Below are 20,204 nucleotides of genomic sequence, written 5' to 3' on the forward strand. Positions count from 1 at the left end.
ATGGGCATCGTAGGTTCTAGATGCGCATGCGTCAGGGCCCGGCGGCCAGGCCTAGAATTTTTGTTCAACGTGTTATTTTCTGCCTGGACAAAAAGCTTCACCACGACAGCATACGACTGCCAGGAGCGGATAATCACGCCGTGGCGCTGCTTTGCCATGTGTGAGTGTACGCATCCGTGCGGGTCCTATTGGTGGCACACACAGAAAGGTTTCGTCCGTAGCGCAAACGAGGGGGAAACAGCGAGTGGATACGGAGCAGGACACTCATGGTCGGTTGGGCTCCATGTGCCATGAGGCGTCCGGAAAAGCCGACTTCTCGGGATTCCTACCAGAAGGCGTATCTCACCGGGAACGGGAATCAAAATGTGCCATGGACCTTATACGTAAAGGTAAACGTTGCTTCTTCTTCAAGAGGGCTTGTGACAATTCTTCGATGGCGTCGAAAAAAATGTGGGGCTGCAGCATGGTGAACTGTATCTCCGGCAAACGGCAATGGCCGGATTTATCTTCCATCTCTTCTGATTGCGCGGACAGCCTTGCATACGGGATGCATTTGTTGGCCGAGATACTATTGAACAATCGGCCGGTCACAGTGAGCTGGCTCTGATGCTTCTCCTCATAGGAATCGCCTCTTCGGTGTATTGGTTCTAAAATGAACACGGTAAACCGAACCAGGGTTTTTGGTAGTCGTCTCCACTCTGTTCAAGGGTGTGAGACTGGATGCAGACGAGGAACAGGACTATCAATCCCTTCATGTCTGTGCAACCAAACAGTGGGGGAGGGACGCCAAGGAAAATCGCATCAACGGATGGAAACCAAATATATGGAACATGGAATGATGTGTAAGCAGAGCATTAGACGATTAGGTAGGCAATGACCTTAAAAGCATTTACAAGTCAGAGAAGAGGAGAACGGCGAAGAAACATATGTTACATTTAAGACAAACGGGAAAGGAAGGAGCAGGCGACGTAAGTACGTAACATAACTGACAAGGGTGCAATGCAATAAGGAAAAACGCTTCACCCTCATAATCCAAAATTTGTCAATCGTCCGGCTTCGTAGTCTCATTTTGCCTCATGACAAGCATTCCATCGTCAGATTTTGGCCTTTATTAGTGCGACAGAAAAGTCCAAGCCACTGTCAATGTGATCTTGCTGCCCAGCAGCGCCACCAAGATCCAATGCTGACTTGCTTCTGTCCAAAAAACAACAACATAATGTGACAACCTATGCGGCTCACTCATGTTGCTTCGCCTGACAATCATACGCTTGATGAATTCCAAGCCCCAGGTATCGTGCGATGAGGCTGGTTCAAGCAGGATGCCTGCCTAAATTGGTCGCATCTGAGGGAAAATGCCAGTGGGTCCAACAGGCATGACGGGTGCACCTGCAGTTGAAGGGCCTAGGCGGTGGAACATTTGCACCAGGCGCTCTCCAACACTAGGCTCAAGTTCGGTGCCATCCCTTGCAATTTTGACTTCGCGATTGGCATTCCATGGGTTGCGGAGGCCCCTTGCACGGTAAAATGGAAGGCGGTTTGTTGAAATCCACTCAATCTTGAATGGCTTGCCCCAGCCTTGCGCAACAGCTGCGGCATCTCCATCCACGGCTTGATGGACTGCTTCCTCTTTTTCGACCTTTTTGGATTCCTTCTCTTCCTCTCCTTCTTCTTTTTCTGCATCAGATAGCTCTGCCTCCCAAAAAATGGTGCCACGCGCAGAGTCGTCAATAATCCTTCCTGGGGGTGCCCACTCAGTTGCTGCAGTAGGAATCGATTTAGGCACATCTGACGCATCGATGATGGCTTCGGGCTTGGGTGCCGAGCCTATCACGCGAGAACCATCATCGAGGATTGGTGATGCCATGCGGGCGTAGCCAAAATACTCGCCCGACTTGTTCGCAGAAAAAATGAGATAGACGTTTTGAGCAGACTGTCTTGCGTCAGTTATACGTAGTGAAATATAACCAAGAACAACTCACCTGGAAGGCTTTGTTCAGGATATCCTCATTGTGAGACTGGGTAGCCCAAATCCCGTTCCGTACGCTGAGCTCCAGGTCTTGTAGGGTGAGGCTCTTGACAATAAAGTATTTGTTTGCAACATCAGCAGAGGGTTTCTCGCCGTCAATTCCTTTCTGAACAGGCGGCTCGACTGCACCTCCTGCAAGATCGTCAGGGGTACTGTCCTGGGCCGGCGTTTCTGGTCGAGAAGTGTGCTTCTGTTGGTCTATCATAGCTGAAGGTGCCGTAGGAACACCTGACGCTGGGGCTGAACTGCGTCGAAGGCGACAGACTAGTCGTACGCCATTGAAGCGTGAATCGTGAAATCGATGCATCGCAGCCGTACAAGACTCCTCTGTACGATAGTTGACAAAGGCGCAGTTGCTCTTGGAAATCAAGAACAGACTCTCAATGTCTTTTGTAGCATCGCGAGAGAAATGGTCCTTCAGAGCAACTACCGTAGTTCCAGGAGGAAGGTTTCCAACCCAAAGTGCGTGTCCGGACTGTTTGGGTTTTCGTGGCGGTCCACGAGGAATCGAACTTATAGGTCCCGAGCGAAGCATTCCTACACGAGCAATTAGCCTTCGTGTTCTTGGAAATGACGGTACCACACAAACGGATAGGAGAATCCTGCAGACCTACCGGAGGGCGACGTCAACTGGGTCCCATAGGGAGTCGTAAAGGTGGCTGGGTCGCCTTGGAAGCCTGCTGTAGACATCCGAGGGCCTGAGAAATTGCCATCAATATGCGAATGATCTGTGGCCTGTCCCTGCATACCAGTGTTTGAAAAACTTGCTCTTCTACCGTACATTGCTTGGCCTTGAGGAGCTTGTGCTGCGAATCCCGGACTGAAATGCCCTTGAGGGCCATATGGCACTGGGTAATACATGTAGTGAGAGGCTTGTTGGTAGTGTTGGTATGGCGCTTGCATCGGTGCCGCACCAGCTGAACGAGACTGGTTGGTGGTAAAAGAAGGGTATGCGCTGTACTGAGAGCCATGCTGGGGCATGAAGGATTGTTGGTGCATGCCCATAGGAAAATTAGGTCCGTATGGCGAGTGCGATGGCATGTTGCCTGGCATTTGCAAGCTGTGGCCAAGTTGATACGCCATGGCCGATGTCGATGCACCTGAAAGTGAGCGTGGTACTGTAGGAGCGTTGAGTGAAGAATCATCGCCAGCGCTCAAGTCTGGCAACGTCCCAATCATTGCGCCCATATTAAGCGAAGATGTGTTGTGTTCTTGAGGTTGATAGTGTCCGGTCGGATGCGCGGCTGAGCGGAAGTCTTGTCGATGCTGTCCTTGGGGGAGAGCGCTGAGCTGAGAGTGAAATGGAGAGCTTGTGTCGGTTTTTGTAAAAGGAGGGTTTCCATCACGCGCAAAGGCAGTCGTAGGATTATCCATGGCTTGAGGCCGCGGGCCAGGTGGTAAGTCGCCCATGTGCTGTTCGTAAACGACCGGAAGAGGCACCCACTGTTGGACCCAAACGAAAGCCATGTTAGTCCATGTTACACTTAGAAAAAGAAATTCTAGGAAAACGAATGTGTAAATGCCCGGTGCCACACCAGCCCGTAAAGGTAGAGCACGACATACCTAGTTCTATATCAACCAGCCTTGGTGAGATGTGGCAATCCGGGGACGCCAGATACCGAGAGCAAGTCGCTTTCTGGGGAAAATGGTAATGGTGATGTGACAGCGAAACAAAGGAGGCTGTGAAGTGCTCGCGTGTAAAAAAAGAAGTCCAAAAGTAGGGGAAACCGTTTCGAGGGAAGATGAACGACTTCGGTTGATGTACCGGCTAGAGAAAGAGCTCGCTTAAGACGGAACGACGACGATGGTCAGAATTACACAACCACTCAGATGACAGAAACGATCTTGTAAGGCTCCGTGAGGTTTGGCGGCGCAACGGCAGGGACCGCAATGAGGGCAAGCGTACATGCGGCAGATATTAGAAGCTAGGATCACAGGGAGGAGCTCACTGGCGGGTCTAATGAGAACGGGAAGACCGCACGAGGGTTTTCGCGGGTTTTCTGCTTCAGTCGCCGCTGGCCGCAGTAACAGTCAGCCTTCTGATTGGCTCTGGAGGGTTCAAGTTGTGGCTGTCAGGATGGGAAGTGGAGCGGCATGGTCTGAACCGACACTCTGGAGGCGAAACGATCACCGTAGCGAAATGAGAGAAAGTCAATTGGATGCCTGAGTCAATGGAAGGTAGAACGTAAGCGTTGAGGAAAGTGGTATTTCATCACATGTGGCGAGTGATGCCGTTTCTAGATTGCCATGGGCCGATGGCGCTGATCATGGACTATCTTACCAAAGCTTAGCGGGTCCCTTGTAGCATGGCTTGGGCGGACAAAAAAAAGTTAGATTCGGCTTGTATAACGGAAGCCCGAGATCTACCAAGGGATGCTGGCGTATCCCTTGTAACGGTGTGTGTTTGTCTGTAATGGTGAAGAAAGTATTCGACCACACAAGTCGCGCTAGCACTTTGTTCCAAACCCGTTCGGTGCTGCCGGGTCATAAGATTCATGCTTTAGTTCAAGATGGTGAAGTAATCCTACACCACCCAGGGCAATGGGTCCGAAATGCACGCAGCTATACTGGCCAATTGACAAAGGCCACCGGGACGGTGATCAGATGCAGGCTGCATGGACTGAGCCGCCCAGAGAAGTCCGGTCGCCTAGAGAGCAGGGAGGAGGCGTGGACGCCGCGTGGACGCGTTAGGGCACCACGATAATGACCAGGCATGGAGCCAGCCCAGGGCGCTGACAAGGGACCCGGCAAAAGCATCGTCAGGGCTGTCAAGCTACGCAAGACCCAAGCAGTCTCGGCGGTGATACTCCCTTGGTAATGCTGCAGTAAGGCGTCAAGACCAGAGCGGAAGAAAGATGGAGCGTGCGGGTATACTGTACGCCCTGGAGCCCCGTGAAGGTTTAGCGCCACTGCGACTTGGATGGCGCGAACATGGGCGGCCAAATGTCAGCAAAGCTGGCTTGAAGGCGACAGCAGAACGACATCTGACAAGGTCAGCACTCGGCGGTCCGCTGGGCTGGGTGGCCCGCAACCGTTTCCTCAAACATGAGAACGGGTTATGGGGCTGCCAATAACGGAGATGCGGGACTACTCGACTCCTACAGACGTCTTTGCCACGTTATCGGCGTGACCGCATCTCGACATGTTCAGAGATCTGCGCGCCACAGCACAGCCACCATGCTTGTGCCTGCGCGGTTATGATCGTCACCCGGCGAGCAGCCCGCCGACGCAGCACCTGTCCCGTCTGCAAGGGTGTTTATGGGTTTGTAGAGTATGACGCTGGTGGTGGTGTAAGAATAGACTACCGCAAATCCTGTATTGAAGGGATACGGTCAGGGTCATGGCGAATTGGCCGCACCGCTCCTCACTCTGCGCCAGCTTCGCCGTGTCGCTGCTGTCGCATCCAGCCCGTCGTACTACTATGTGTGCAGGCGTGCATGCATACTTGCTAGAGCTTGAAATGGCATGCGAACACCTTCACAGCCTGGAAACCATACTTGTCCTCTACGCTAATATGCAACTTGGGACATGGAAGACACCCGGCTGGGACTCCACACGGATATCTAAGGTGGCGTTATTTGCATCCGCATCAAGGGTCCAGCGATAAAGTTCCAGTCAAATCAGCTTGCAGTGGCCGATACCCACTCTGACATTGCCGTAGAGCCTCTTCGTGTCCACGGACTCGGCTAGATTCTTGCGGGGTCCTCGATACTCTAAGTGGGCAGGGTCCGTCGCAACTTTTCACCTTGTGGAGATGGAGAGTTCCGGTAGGCCCATGTACTAGCTTTTCCCGACCTATCCGTTCGCAATCATTGCTCCGACTAGCATTGCCATAGTGAGGCAACGGGGGCTGTGGAGGATCTACTTCCAATTTTCTGCTTCATTTTGCCCAAGCGGGTTCTGCCGGCAAGCAGACTAAAGAATGCATGCATGTATACGTACATACATACATGGTCCCTGGCGATCTTTCATCACCCCCACACACCTACCTGTGTCTTGCACTTGGTCGGGCGCGCTTGAAGTCTTGCCGCTGAACGAGAAACCAGGTGTACATCCTCCGTCATACCTGACTGTTAGCACATGCTAGATAGCCGCGGAGAATAGCTGATAGGGCACCAGAAATACAAATCACAGCTGCTAAGCTTCGTTTGTCATTAGGATGCTATGCATACCATCGCGATTTGGATATTGGGGCTGGCTTTAGGGCGACGTAGTCGGCTATGTGTATTCTACTATCTTGCCAATCGGTTTGCATACGCGCAGCCGGCATCGGCACGTTGTTAACTGTGTGAGGCGCTATCTTCAGCTCCAAGAGACAGACAGTCCAAGCTCGGATTCCGAGAAGCCTGGGTGACGCATGGCTTTCGCTTACAGCCTGCTAAAAGCATTCATGCGCATGCGAACGAAGAAACACATACTTACCAGGCGCAATGTAAAATCGCGGATTTCTCCATGGAGGAACGTGAACCAATGGCAGCGGCGCAGTGACACGCCGAACATTTGCCGTCAGCCTTTTGACGACTAGCGCTCGTCCCTGTTGTTGGACCCTACCAAACAATAGAGCGCGGAGCCTACCCGGCATACCTGCCCGTCCCATCCGGCTATTCGATATTCCGACTGCATTCAAGTTCACCGTGCCACGAACTTATTCAAAAACTCCTCGATGTATTGGAAGTAATGAGGCTCCGCAACAGTATCATTATGGCTACCATTTGGCAGTTCTCTCCATATTTTTGGGGCTTTACAAACGTCAAACAATCGCGTCATGTGCGAGGGTCTGTCAAAAAGAGTTAGTTACAGATATTTCGTATGAGATAGACTAAAATCCAAAAAAAACAAGGAGCCGGTGGCTGCTTACGGAATGATTTCGTCCTTGAGACCGCTAAGAAAAAGGACGGGTATCTTTGTAATCTTGGAAATCGTCTCTTCTGTGGGCCATATTTGGTGGCATAGGGGTGCCAGGAAACGAGCAGGAGGAAAGGCGCTGCTTCTGATCAGTGACGTCACCCAATAGGTGGTACGCGACTCACGTTGGTATAAGTTTTCTCATGGAAGTAAAGGTATTTTCCAGGATGATGGCTGCAATGTCGCCTTCTTTTTGGTTCCTAGCAGCTAACCCCACAGCAACAGCGCCGCCAATACTCTGGCCGTAGATTACGATTTTGGTGTCGCGAAGTTCGTGTCTTTGGCGAATGTAGTCGAGTCCAGTCTGTGCATCGATCATGAGCCCCTTTTCATTGGGGTTACCAGAAGATAGGCCATAACCGCGATATTGTAACATCAGCACATTGCATCGCAGCTCGTTCTCCAGTATCTTTGCGATGGGAAGGCGGTAGCCTATATTGCCGGCGTTGCCGTGGAACATAAGGATGGTAACGTTGCGCGCATGTTGCCTGTTGGCTCGAATGAGAAAGGCGCTTAGCGACTCGCCATCCGGTGTAGGAATAAATAACTCTTCAGAGTCGGTGATGCCAAATTGCGAGGGTCTGGGTACGTTTGTGCGAGCATCCGAGGGAAAGTTTCGCGGATATATGATCTCACTATTGTTGTTAGCCATGCGGACAAAATCGATTGCAACCATTGCGTACTTTTGCTTGAAGTAGAGGAGGCCGCTCAGCAGGGCAGCGATTCCAGACGATGCAATGAGCGGAACGCGCAGGTAGCCCATGAATGAATCGAGCGCGGAAGCCATGCTGCTGGGGCGGCCTCCAGTATCTGTGGGGCGTGTTGAGGATGCAATGGCAGGCGCCGAGCGGCTTCTTGAGAACAGGGGTTTTGACGGAGGCGGAGATGAAGTCGTAGGCGAGGAAGAGAAGGGAGGAGAAATAGGAGACTCAACCATCCGGAATGCTGGACATGCGAGTGTACAGGGCGTTCCAACGCGCAAGTACAGGAGTGAGTTGGAGTGTCGCATAGTGCGGCTGAAGGTTTCAGCCAGTTGCGCAGTGCCAAGACATGGAGCTGCGTAGCTCGGGCTGCCTGGTACACAGCGAGCTGCTCCGACAGCAACCACACGTCTTGCCCGCCACTCACCCTTCTACACGCTCTGTATACGACCAGTTCTTGTCCGTTAACCCTTGCAAGTCTCTGCCACTCCGAATTGCGATGATGATGACCACCGGCGCGCTGTCAGAAGGTATAGACCCCGCCGCACATGCTCAAACTACAATGGAAGCTCACTCTTGCGCAGACGGCATTCATGTCGACATGAACCACCTCAAGAAGGGTGAGGTCAAGTAGGTCATTGCATCCCTTGGATATGCTTCCAGATTGCTAATTACAAGTGCAGCCTCGGAACATCCATGTATGTCGCTCTCCACTACCAATCGCGCCGTCTCTCACATCATGCAGCATGGCCATCAACTTCAAAGACGGTGTCATATTAGCCGCCGACAGTAGGACGACGACCGGAGCATACATCGCAAACCGAGTCACGGACAAACTCACACAAGTCCACGACACCATCTGGTGCTGCAGATCCGGTTCGGCAGCCGATACACAGGCGGTGGCCGACATTGTCCAATACCACCTGGGCATGTACGGCACCACCAACGACGAGCCCCCGACTACACAGACGGCAGCAGCGCTGTTCCAAGAACTTTGCTACTCCAACAAGGACCAACTTTCGTAAGTGCAACAAACGCTCAGGAAGAGCAGGCGCTGACTGTGCCGCAGTGCCGGACTGATCATTGCCGGATGGGACCACCGCCACGGCGGCCAAGTCTATTCGATCCCCCTGGGAGGCTCCCTTCACAAGCAGTCATATGCGATTGGCGGTTCGGGATCAACATACATCTACGGTTACTGCGACGCAAACTGGAGGGAGAACATGAGTGAGGAGGAAGGTATCAAGTTCGTCAAGGGGGCACTCGCAGAGGCAATCAAGTGGGACGGCAGCTCTGGAGGTGTCATCCGCATGGTTGTACTCACGGGCAAGGGCGCACAGAGGCATTTGTACCTCCCCGACCAGAACTACGAGGGCCCAGGCAGGCAGTAGAGTCGGGAGTGTGAATGCTGGCTGATGGATAGACAAGCATGTATGATATGACACGACCCGACCCGACGACGATGTCGGAACGAGCTACATGAAACAAAAAAGGACGCAGATAGCAAAAGTGAAGTGACTATGAGATCAGCAGACGTGAAGTATGTAGCAATGTTTGGTTAGACAAGCAGACACGAGACTGCCGGGGAGGAGTAGACGTGGGAGCGAGGCGCAGCAAGCAGGCCAATGAGGTGGCGGGATTTGGCCATGGATTGCAGCGCTCCTATTTGCTCCGACTACTCAGAGGAAGAGACGTGTGGACGTGTGCCCAAGGATGCAGGCCGAGCCCGCGCGGGGCATGGCTGCGAAGTCGCAGAGCAGACGAGGCGGGCTGGTGCTGGTGAGGTGTTTTTCCCCGTAGCCCCAGTGTAGGCGATAGGGCTCGTGGTGTCTGTGTGTCGTGTATGGAGATGCACAGTGTCGTCACATGGGCTTCGGAAGGTGGTGAATTGCAGCCAGGGTCTCCCTCCTCCTGCGAGCCACTCGTTGGTCTGTGACGTCCCGTTCGTTCCCCACGCCTTTCTCGAACAACACTTCGTCGCCCAACACGCCAGGTCTGTATCCTGTGCTCCATCCTCTTCTGCCTCTGCCCCCAACCCGGCACGTGGCATCCAATTCCCCTCGAGTACGGCAGTCAGAGCAGGCTCGCATGCCCTATTCGCGCCCCCTGAAGCTGCGTCCAAGTTCGGGCTCTTTGCGATAAGGCTCAACAACATTGCACCACCGACACCGCCTTGCCAGCACCCTCTGTCTCCCGGCCCTCCCGTTCTGCCATCACAAACACAGTCGCTGTGTCGCATCCCCTCGCATCTCCCCGCCCCCTCAAAGAGTGGTAACTTGGATCGCCCTGCGAACGCGGCATGGGATCGCTTCTGGTGAGCGATTTCGGTGGGAACCACTTTCACACCAACATGTTTGGCGGCGCCAGCTCGCATCAGCAGACACCGGAATCTTCTACCGCCCAGCACACGCCCGTACGGCCCTCACCTTCACCCAGCGCAAATGCGCCGCGTGTAGGTGCTCCGTCTGCTGATGTTCCCATGGCCGATTCGGGAGCCCCGCAGTCGAGCTCGACACCAAGCCAGCGATCGCAGCAGCACAACAGCTCCCACCTGAGTGCCAGCACAGACTCCGCACCGTCAGCAGCTCAGGCCCCGGCCAGCCCCTGCTTCCGTCCGCACTCACAGCAACCCACGCCCTCTGGCTCAAACCCCGCCTCGGGCGCCTTCACAAACACAAGAACCATACCTTCAACAGGTTCAGCTCCCGTCCAGCCCTCACCGGCCCAGTCTCTGCGCTCGCCTGCACCATCGCCCAACCGCATCAAGGTCAAGAGCCTCTCCCATATTCAAAGCTTCGCTCTAGACGACTCCAGTCCCTTCTCCCAGTCGCGGTCGCTGGCGCGGCGGCACCGACGAGACCCGGCAGATGTCGGCCCTCAGTACGAGATTAGTGAGATGCCCGTCTCCGACATTATCGAAATGGTGGCGGGCTTGTTGACTAAAATCACAACAACAAACGATCGCCAACACGACCACCTGCATCGTCAAATCCCACCCCCAGAAGGTACATCAGGGCTCAGCCAGCAAACCACCAGCGTTCTTGCCTTCCATGGAAAGAACGTGCCCAGTATCTCCATCCTCAGCTACCTTAGCAGAATCCATAAATACTGCCCCACCACCTACGAAGTCTTTCTAAGTTTGCTTGTCTACTTTGACAGAATGACCGAGAGGGTAAATGCCGGCCCAATGTCTGGTCTTCGCAAGGCTAACCAACAGTCTGTGGAACGTTCGAGATCTGCCCTATCAGCAACTCCAACCAGTACAGATGGTGTACAATCTGAATCTGCTTCGGCTCAAGCCGCCACGCCTCCGCCTTCAGGATCTCTGGGCAAGGTAGCCGGTACTCCAGCTGAAGGTCATCAGCCACCCTCTCCTCCCCAGCAAGATTTGCACGCGGATACTGCGTTAAACCTCTCACATTTCTTTGTGGTTGACAGTTTCAACATTCATCGTCTTGTCATTGCTGGCGTGACGTGTGCAAGCAAGTTCTTCTCTGACGTGTTCTACACAAACTCAAGATATGCAAAGGTGTGTATATGTAAACGCATATGATTGGATTTTTGGCTAACATGACAAAGGTTGGTGGTCTGCCATTGGTTGAATTGAATCACCTGGAGCTGCAATTTCTGCTCTTGAACGACTTCCGCCTTGCTGTTCCCTTGGAGGAGATGGAGGCCTATGGAACTATGCTTGTGGAGTTTTATGCACGTGAAGTGGCCGAGCAACACGAGAAAGAGCAAAGTGCCAAACATCAATAGTGCAATCGATTTGAAAAAGATATTCTTTATGGCCGAATCAACTATTAGAGAAGTAAATATGGTAGGGAGGAGGAGGGTGGGCATAACAGAACCCCCCGCCAAATGAGTGGTCAGGACACTGCACGCCCAACTAGAAAAGCGCCAGACGACACCAGTCTTGTGCGTCAGACATGCAGTCGACCAATTGTGCGCATTGCGACAACTTTTCGACAACCAGGATCTTTGCATCCTGGTATAATTTGAGTGGAGACGGGCAACCCCAAGTCTCAGTATTCGACTGACATCTTTTTGAGCCAGTTTGCAGGCGGATGTATCTTGTTAGATGTGCTTAGATTTTGGGATACCAATTGTTTCTTCGTTCAAGAGAATATCATGAAATCATAGCAGACGTTCGTTTCCTTGAGAATGTGCTATCCTGGTTTCTCTGCTTGGATATCTGTTGACTTAATATCGGGGAGGTGCAATTGGAGGGAGCTGGTTGTTTTATATCATTAAATTATTAACACAAAAAAGCATTGATGCAAAAAGCTTTGTTGCAGCACGATGCTGGCAAACTTGCCCCATTTCCCACTGTGCGGGAAAACCTCCCCTGCTAGAAAGTGAGGCTGACCGCCGTTGTTGTCCCACGTCACGTCACCACCCAAAGAATGATGCAACAAATGAGGGGCACTCAGTGTACACCGTGTCTACGCATGGAGCATCAACATACGCACACGCGACGCAAACAAGCGGCCCCTCCCCTCCCCCCCTCTTCCTCTATCCTAGACTTTCTCCACTCCAACACCCCACCTCTCTGAATCCCCGCTTGTCACGCAATCACAATTATCAGATCAGGAACTTAAGCAAGACCAGGCGAGGTGGGTGAAGCTGGACCCAGAAAAAACCCCTAAAAGAAAGGAAAAAGGAAAAAGGGGGTCCATTAACGCCGCTTCCCCCCCCCCCCCCCCNNGNCTCTTTCTCTCTCTCTCTTCCCGCCCCTTGGGCCTTGGACCTTGGACCCCTAAACAAACCGCCCGCTCCCCCGCCTAACTTTACTATACCAGATCCCTCGTCGTCGTCATATCCGGACCGTCTTTCCGCCCGTTTTTTTTTCCTCCTTCAACCTACCTTCTTATACCTCGTATTGCATGTGCTTACACCTGGTAACACTACTTTTAATTCCCCCGGACGCGATGTTACTAGTTTACATAATCCATGCCACGTTTTTCGCCCAAATCTCACGCGCACTCTCTAACTCATACATATGTGTGTTTTATGAATTTAGTCGATTGGAGAGAAAGAGGAAGAGAGGACAACGCTACACCGCTCAACGATACCACTAGAACGCAGCGCACGCAGCTTGGCCACAGCGCGACCACGCCAATTGAGCATCCGCGGGCTTTTTTGAACCCCACTTTTATTATTTGTTTTTTAATACTACGCATACTCCTTTTGATATGTAGTAAAGTTAGCTGTTGTGCTCTTGTGGAGCTCTCTCGACGCCCCCCCCCCCTCGACCCCCTTCCCGGCGGTGGGGAGATCGCAGGTCGAGTTCTGTTTCGGGATTGGGATTTGGTGGGTTTAAGATGAAAGGAGTGAGGTTGAGGCGATAAACTGATAAGGAAATGTACAAAGGGGGCGGTTTGGGTAGGATTTGTTTTGGTTGTGGGGTTGGTTTTGATATCAAGGTGCTTTGGTTTCAGGGGTAAATTTGATGGTTCTCGGTGTTCTGTGTTCCATGCATGTTTGGTGTTTTAGTGGGGACACACCTTCTTTCTTGGATCGCGTCTTGTGTTAATCTATCTGTCGGCGTTGGAAACCTTGTCCTTGTCCTCTTTCATCATTCCCCGTCCTTCTGTCTCTCTTTCTTTCTTCCCTTCTTGGGTAGTTGGCTGGATTTTTTTGTTTGTTTTTTGACGTTCTTGCTCTCTTGTTTTTTTTTTCGGTGGAAGAACAAGGATTGACGACGATAACGAGCAAAAAGTATCAACACCGTCTTTTGCTTTCTTCTTCGTCTTCACCCCATTCGGTCCTTTTGGGGTAGGGAAATCGCTCGTTGTGTCTGTACTTGACGTGTGCTCAGTTTCGAGATCTGATTACTGTGAAGCGTTGAAGCGGCATTTTGAACTCTGGTGGCAATCTGTTGTTTTTGTTGCTCACTTTCGTCTTACTACCTCGTCTCCCACCCGCTGCGATATGCGCTCCCCAACCTCACCTTCACCGCCATTGCAGCAATCGCAGTTATCGCTTTCTTCAATCGCTCAATACGTATTTCTGGCCGGTTTAGCATATGTCCTCGCGGGAGCTCCTTTATCGTCCTTGATTAATTCCTCGTCATCTAATTCAGAAAGCTATAATGTCAATGGCAAAGCAAGAGAAGGAAAGGTTGTAGATGTGAGAACATTGGAGAGCCTCGTCATCCCGGAAACCAATCTGTCATGTGCAGAACACCGTTACAAGGGAGTTTACGTGCTGAGCCGAGATCCCCTGGTAATATACATTGAAGGGTTCTTGGGAGAAGGAGAGGGAAAAGAGGTTGTTGATTTGAGGTAAGTGACCCAACTTCATTTTCCTTTGCATCTGAAGCAGGGTGTGACCAAACCTTCGAATTATGGCCTCCATGCATAGCAATGCATCAGCCAGCATAAAAAATGTTGATAAACAAATGAGCCTTGCATAGAATGCATATCTCACCAAACCGCGAAATCAACACCTACCATACCCTTTTCTCACGAACCCCCCAAACTAACATTTTACTTCGTTCAGCAAACCCCTCTTCAAACCCTCTACAATCTGGACCTCCGGTCGCGAATCTCTAAACCCCACCATCAGGCTCTCGGAAAAAGCCCCTTTACCACGCTCCGAAACCGTAAAATGCATCGAAGACCGCGCCCGCACCTTCCAAGGCTGGCGCCCAAACACCTTTGTCGAGAAACTCTGGACGCAGCGCTACGGCGAGGGTGGCCACTACACATACCACTACGACTGGAGCAGCGCGACCAAGCACAGCGGGCGCGTAAGCAGTTTCATGGTGTACGTCGATGGGCAGTGTGAGGGTGGGGGTACACATTTCCCGCGCCTTGAGAGGCCCAGGGATAAGAGTTGGTGTCGATTTATAGAGTGTGATGTTCAGGGTGCGTATGGGTCGTTATTTGCGCCTACAACTGCTACCGAGGGAAGTGGAGATGCCGAAAACGAGACTTCTACGACGAAGATTCCGCAGGATAGAGCGCAGGAAGATCTTGAGAAGGGTGTTATTTTCAAGCCGATTCCGGGAAACGCAGTGTATTGGGAGAATATACGGTCTGATGGGTCGGGATTTGCGGAGAGTTGGCATGCGGGGTTGCCGGTTATCAAGGGAGAGAAGATTGGGTTGAATATTTGGAGTTGGATGGTGGATGGGTATGTGCCTCCGTTGGATCAGATGCAGCAGGAAAAGACGAAGCAGCAAGACGAGATTAGGAAAAAATGAGAAATTTTGGAGGTGGGTTACATGAGAATGCGATGTACAGGAACAAGACGTACGGGTTGTTTATGGCAGACGAATACGCCCTTGTCAAAAGAGAAAACACTACAAGGAAGATGGAACCTACAAGAGAACAGACGCAGCAGTAATGATGAACGAAGGGAAATAATCACTGTAATGGGCACTCGGATCAAGTACAACAAACAAACAAAAAACAGGAATAATGTCAATCAACCATCTTAAACAATCTATGCACTACACAAAATTATACTACAAGCCTGTAATCCATTCAACATTCCCCTGATTACTCCCATGACAACCGACTTAGCCCAGAACCCTTCCAGCAGTCGCAGCCGTACTTCTGTCTTTAGTCTCAACCTTCCTCAAGCCCTTACCGGCAGTAATCTCACCAAGTAGGGCACCGCGGTCAGGTGCACCAGCTGGAGGCCTCATGCTAGGCATGGGTGGCGGCGGAGGAGCACCACCTAGAGGTGGCGGTGGGCCAGGAGGTGGTGGCGGGGCACCGCTTGAGGGCATAGGTGGAGGTGGAGGAATACCTGCAGGAGATGATCCTACGGCCGGGCTCTCAGCGCGAGGGCTCTTGTTATCCATCGAAGACAGAGGGCGTGGGGGCGCCATGGTGCCGAAAAGGATGGAGGCCAGCTGCTTGGCTCCACCTTGTGTGGGCGCTTCGTCATCGTCGGATGAGGAGTCATCGGAGTCGACTACAGACCAGTCATCATCATCTTGTCGTCCCAGCCTGCGGGCTGAGGGTGCAGCCGGCTCGTTAAAGGTAGGAATAGTAGACTTGTTGGCATTCTCTTGAGTCAGGCGATGGAAGGGGTTGGTAGACACTTCGCTTGTAGTGCTAGTTGGGCCAGGCGGAGTAGCAGTGTTGTTGTTCTCCTGGTTGGACATGGCCATCTTCTTCAAGAATGGGTTCTTGGTCTCAGTGTCGCCCATGCCAGGATGCGGGCTAGTGACAGACGACGCAGGCGGGCTAGCAATAGATGATGGCGGCGTGTTATGGGAAGCCTGTGGCATTGGTGGTGGCTGCGGAGGCTGAGACTCGCGTGGCAACTCCTGGCTAGCGGTAGGTGTGGTATCCTGAGGAGTAATGTTTTGTGGACCTTCATCATCCGAGGACTGATCATCGTCAAGTGCCTCCAGCTGCAATTGCAGCTGGCGTTCGCGTTCACGAGCAGCCTCGATCTCGGCACGCTGTGCTGCCAATCGCGCTTCCTTCTCCTTGGCGTCTTTGGAAGCAGCTTCTCTACGTTTCTTCTCTTCAGCCTTCTTCAATTTGCCTTGCTGGACCTGTTGCTCAAGAGCACGAAGTCTGGCTTGAGCGGCTTCCCGTTCACTAGCCAGCTCGCTCTCTTGTCTGCGCTCTTCTTCCCTATTCTTTGTTAGTAAAAGTTTCAAAACGTAAGTCAGTGTGTACATACTCCATGCGTCTTGTCTCTGCTTCTTGTGCCTCCTGTTGCTCACGGAGAGCCGACTCAGCATCTGATTGCTGTGTGTCATACTGAGGGGCATCATTCTTGTTCTTGCGTGAAGCTGGCGGCGGTGGTGCTGGCTTCTTGCCACTGCTCTTGACTGGGACTGGTGGCGCGGCTGATTCATCATTGAGACGTCTTTGACGCTCTTCTTCACGGCGTGCATCTTCCTCTTCAGCTTGGCGAAGCTTCTCTTCACGCTCCCTCTTCTCACGTTCAGCGCGCTGTTGAGGTGTTTCGCCAGCCTTGACCGGAGCCTTGATACCCAGGGCAGCCAGACGTTCAGCCATTCGCTGTTCAGCCTGTTGTTTGATAAAGGCGGCTCGTTCCTCTGGTGTCTTGTACGCAGCTCCAGTACGAGGGGCGGATGTCGCCGGACGAGGAATAGGATCAGCACTAGCAGCAGGGCTCTCATAACGTGATGTTGCTGGGCGAGTATCCGCTGAACGAGACCTGTAGTTATCCCTTGATGAGCTATGATAGGTTAGCAACCGTAGTATTAGAATCAACATTGAGATACTCACTCTTCCTTACGGACACGTGCTGCCCGGCTGCTTCGCTGAAGATCGAAGATAAAGTCTTTGACCTCGTCTTCAACACCTAGGGCTTCCTCCCACCTGCGCCGTTCGTGCTCGCTGGTAGTGTCGTGTCCTCCTTCCTTGAGGCTTGACTCGAGTCCCCTAGTGTACTCATTGACGCTGTCTTCAACATCGCGAATCATGCGCTCGTTGTTCTCCCTCTCGGCTCTGATACGTGAGGTCTCCTTCTCTAAGCGCTCTGCTGCGGCACCAGTATCATCGGTAACCGGTGCAGGCTTTCCAGTCAAGGCAGCAGAACGAGCTTGCATCATGGCCTTAGCACGAGCTTTCAATCGGTCAGATTCAGTCACTGCGCCGCCTGGACCAGTGCCTACAATTGCGGATGCAGATCCAGGGTGCGCTTTGGCATCTTTGAGTCTGAAAAGCTCGAGTTGGGCATCCGCAATCTCACGCTCTGTTCTACGCACATTGGACGCAAGTTCAGGCAAGCGATCAGTCAAGTTCTGAAGCTGACGTTTGAGCGCGCGGCGCTCTGCATCCGAGTCAGAAGATCTCAAAGATGCCTTTGGATGAGCGTCAATGTCTTCCTGAATCCTACGAATGCGGCGATAAAGATCATCAGCCTCTCGGCGGTCTCGGCGGTCGAGGGCGTCATCATCGTCTGCAGCATTCTCATCTCGGGCATCCATTGCATCTAGGAGAATCTGCTTCTCCTTGACGGCCTTTCTAAGCTGGTCCAGAGTCATTTCATCAGAACGATCTGAAGCAGGAGATCCCGGTTGAGCAGGAGAAGGCGAACGACCACCGCCACCAATACGATGTCGGGCACTTGATTTGTAACCCACGTTGTCATCGTTGTTACGGAAAACAGTGGCGTCTTTGCGGCCACCTGCTTGTGGGCTTCCAGCACGGAATGAGTGGGTCTTGAGATAGCTGACACCAGTGCGTTGGGGTTGAAGAAAAGCGCCAGAATTCTTCCTGTCTTCAGCATCTCCACGAAGCAAGTTCTTCATGGCACCAATAGAGTCATTGATGTTGCGTGTTGAAGGTGGAACCAATTCAGGAGGGAGACGAGCAGGAACAGGATAGCCATTGAGCTTGCGGTAGATCAAGTGCATAGCAACAGCAAACTGGTCAAGATCAAGACGACCGCGATCAGCCGAGTCAGCAAGTGTCCAAATGCGCTCCAAGTCAGACTTGGGAAGTCCACTCTGTCCAAAGATCTCAAGAGCCTGTGCTCCGCTAATGTAACCCTTGCCCATGCCGTCCCAAGCGCGGAACGTCTCGTCATACAGCTTTTTCTCGCCCTTTGTGATAGCCCAGGGAATCGTCGCGTTGCCAGTCAATCCGGCAGTTGTATGGTTACCACCTTCTCGGCCAGTTTGGGGCATCATCCTTTGAGCCAAGGCCTCGATGTTCGGCAGTCCAGTAGCAGGTGTATTTGCAAGACCCCATTGACCAGGCATTCCAGTGGGTTGCGCATTAAGAGGAGCAATGCCGGTTGGGTTGGGTGCCAAGTTGGAGCCGAATCCTGTAGGCATGGGAGGCATAGGCGGACGTGGTCCATTGTAACCACCTGGAGATTGTCCAAAGCCGGTAGGCTGCGGTTGCATACCAGTTGGCTGTTGTCCAAACCCTGTAGGTTGTGGCTGCATGCCCATGGGCTGCTGCCCAAATCCAGTCGGCTGCGACACCAATGTAGATAGCAATTGGCTATTCGAAGCCTGTGGTTGCGGTTGCTGGATCGAAGGAGGCTCGTTGATTTTGGGGGCATTGTTCGACGGCGTAGCGCCTCTCGAGGGCGTATCCGCGACACCGAATGAGATGATGTCCACCATGCTTGATACCTCATTCTTGACGCGTTCAGGCAACGAGTTGGGGAGGTCTTTTCCTGTCAACTTCAGATTGCACAGGTACATGGCGAGCGCGAATTCGGGAAAGAGAAGCTGTCCTGACTTCGTGGTGTCTGAGAGCGTCCTGGACTTGTTAGGATGAAGCAGCTATGGAGCTATACAAACATACCAGATATGCGAGAGAGCATCTCCCGACAGCTTGGATCGCATCAGCAGGTCTCGCGCCTGGTCTCCTGAAAGAGCTTGCGCGTTTCCCACAGCTGACTTGAACAGCTGCTCAAACTTGGCCTGGTCTTGCGCCGTAATGAACGAGAGCCGAATGTTTGGAATTTTGGTTCCCTTGGCAGGCACAGGCGGTGGCACAGAGGAAGCACCGCTTCCTCGAAACGAATCAGCCATCTGCGCCGACGTCATGCCCGTAGGTTGGGGACGTTGGGGTTGAGCAGGAGGCTGCTGCTGTTGTGGGGGCGCGCCAGTTTGGAAGGGCACCTGCTGGGGAGCCTGTTGCTGCTGGAATTGCTGGGCCTGTTGACCAGGGAAACCGGTATACTGTGGCTGCAATTGCGGCTGCTGTCCAAAGCCCTGCGGCTGACCCGGGAAGCCTGTAAACTGTGGTTGCATTGGGCTGCCTCCAAAGCCGGTAGGTTGAGGCATCAGCCCGCCCTGGAAGCCTCCAGGTTGCTGGAACTGCTGCTGCTGTTGCTGTTGCTGTTGCTGGCCATACTGAGGCTGCCCGGGTCGGGCACTGTTGCCGCCCCCTAAGTACGAGTTGGACCCAGAGAACATGGTGGGCGACTTATTTCGCGGGTGAATTAAAGGAACGTTGATGCGCGCATGCGGGGAGGAAATGGGAATACACAAAGGAGTGCGCGAATGCGGGAAGAGTGGAAGGTGTAGTGAGGTTGGGTTACGAGTCTGGCTGTGCCGGGTTACCACAAGGTGCACGGGTAGGTTCGCGCTAGTGAGACGCTCCGTCGTCATCCTCAAGCACTGTCGCATTGAGTCCTCTAAGCCCAACACCACCCATATCAGCCAACACCATGCCGAACGCACAAAATGGGGATACCGGGTCGCATGCCGAAGCCGATCTTGCCCAGGTAAGGTCTGCGGTAAATGCTTGTCGATAGGCCCTAATATTCGTGTAAGGCGTTCAAGGAACTGCAGCGAGGGGAGCAGACGGCAGCCGCTCTAGAAGCCCACCTCGATTCCATAGAGAAGAAGATTGAAGCTCTCCTTGCGCAAGCAGAAAATGCAGAGAAGGAGTTGAAGGACAGCAAGGCGGACGACAAGCAATCATCGAAAGCAGACAAGAATGCCTCATGAATTCGGCGAAACCCACTGCACAATAACGGCCCACGTACTACTATCAATATCCAATCAGATGATACACGCGCAAATACCACAATACTTTCACAGTAACCAAGACAAGTCGCGGATTCGGCGAGTACGGTGCACACAAAACAGAGGGCAGGCGATG

At 52.7% G+C, this 20,204-nt stretch overlaps 9 protein-coding genes across 9 annotated transcripts; 6 read left to right on the forward strand and 3 right to left on the reverse strand.

Moving 5' to 3' along the window:
* Positions 1 to 1,327: 1,327 nt before the first annotated feature.
* On the reverse strand, positions 1,328 to 3,436 carry COCVIDRAFT_33566 (hypothetical protein; the record flags this gene model as incomplete). Its single annotated transcript, XM_014706092.1, has 3 exons — positions 1,328 to 1,930; positions 1,980 to 2,563; positions 2,641 to 3,436. The coding sequence occupies 3 exons, from the start codon at positions 3,434 to 3,436 to the stop codon at positions 1,328 to 1,330; spliced, it is 1,983 nt and encodes a 660-aa protein (XP_014561578.1).
* Positions 3,437 to 6,310: 2,874 nt separating this feature from the next.
* On the forward strand, positions 6,311 to 6,514 carry COCVIDRAFT_86340 (hypothetical protein; the record flags this gene model as incomplete). Its single annotated transcript, XM_014706093.1, has 1 exon — positions 6,311 to 6,514. A coding segment is annotated over one exon (204 nt), but the record flags the coding sequence as incomplete, so codon positions are not given.
* Positions 6,515 to 6,655: 141 nt separating this feature from the next.
* COCVIDRAFT_33588 (hypothetical protein) lies at positions 6,656 to 7,718 on the reverse strand (the record flags this gene model as incomplete). Its single annotated transcript, XM_014706094.1, has 4 exons — positions 6,656 to 6,803; positions 6,885 to 7,010; positions 7,057 to 7,566; positions 7,615 to 7,718. The coding sequence occupies 4 exons, from the start codon at positions 7,716 to 7,718 to the stop codon at positions 6,656 to 6,658; spliced, it is 888 nt and encodes a 295-aa protein (XP_014561580.1).
* A 413-nt stretch (positions 7,719 to 8,131) lies between these two features.
* COCVIDRAFT_86217 (hypothetical protein) lies at positions 8,132 to 9,023 on the forward strand (the record flags this gene model as incomplete). Its single annotated transcript, XM_014706095.1, has 4 exons — positions 8,132 to 8,162; positions 8,217 to 8,262; positions 8,378 to 8,653; positions 8,702 to 9,023. The coding sequence occupies 4 exons, from the start codon at positions 8,132 to 8,134 to the stop codon at positions 9,021 to 9,023; spliced, it is 675 nt and encodes a 224-aa protein (XP_014561581.1).
* Positions 9,024 to 9,982: 959 nt separating this feature from the next.
* Positions 9,983 to 11,391, forward strand: COCVIDRAFT_22532 (hypothetical protein; the record flags this gene model as incomplete). Its single annotated transcript, XM_014705991.1, has 2 exons — positions 9,983 to 11,161; positions 11,212 to 11,391. 2 exons carry the CDS (start codon positions 9,983 to 9,985, stop codon positions 11,389 to 11,391), a joined length of 1,359 nt encoding a protein of 452 aa, XP_014561477.1.
* Positions 11,392 to 13,128: 1,737 nt separating this feature from the next.
* COCVIDRAFT_86417 (hypothetical protein) lies at positions 13,129 to 13,287 on the forward strand (the record flags this gene model as incomplete). Its single annotated transcript, XM_014706096.1, has 1 exon — positions 13,129 to 13,287. A coding segment is annotated over one exon (159 nt), but the record flags the coding sequence as incomplete, so codon positions are not given.
* A 279-nt stretch (positions 13,288 to 13,566) lies between these two features.
* COCVIDRAFT_86384 (hypothetical protein) lies at positions 13,567 to 14,842 on the forward strand (the record flags this gene model as incomplete). The annotated part of the gene is made up of 2 exons (XM_014706097.1): positions 13,567 to 13,919; positions 14,137 to 14,842. The coding sequence occupies 2 exons, from the start codon at positions 13,567 to 13,569 to the stop codon at positions 14,840 to 14,842; spliced, it is 1,059 nt and encodes a 352-aa protein (XP_014561583.1).
* A 318-nt stretch (positions 14,843 to 15,160) lies between these two features.
* COCVIDRAFT_86294 (hypothetical protein) lies at positions 15,161 to 19,513 on the reverse strand (the record flags this gene model as incomplete). Its single annotated transcript, XM_014706098.1, has 4 exons — positions 15,161 to 16,235; positions 16,285 to 16,809; positions 16,860 to 18,851; positions 18,897 to 19,513. The coding sequence occupies 4 exons, from the start codon at positions 19,511 to 19,513 to the stop codon at positions 15,161 to 15,163; spliced, it is 4,209 nt and encodes a 1,402-aa protein (XP_014561584.1).
* Positions 19,514 to 19,767: 254 nt separating this feature from the next.
* Positions 19,768 to 20,050, forward strand: COCVIDRAFT_86487 (hypothetical protein; the record flags this gene model as incomplete). The annotated part of the gene is made up of 2 exons (XM_014706099.1): positions 19,768 to 19,824; positions 19,874 to 20,050. 2 exons carry the CDS (start codon positions 19,768 to 19,770, stop codon positions 20,048 to 20,050), a joined length of 234 nt encoding a protein of 77 aa, XP_014561585.1.
* Between the last annotated feature and the right edge of the window lie 154 nt (positions 20,051 to 20,204).

The sequence above is a fragment of the Bipolaris victoriae genome (genome assembly GCF_000527765.1).
Source record: "Bipolaris victoriae FI3 unplaced genomic scaffold scaffold_5, whole genome shotgun sequence".
Lineage (NCBI taxonomy): Eukaryota > Fungi > Ascomycota > Dothideomycetes > Pleosporales > Pleosporaceae > Bipolaris > Bipolaris victoriae.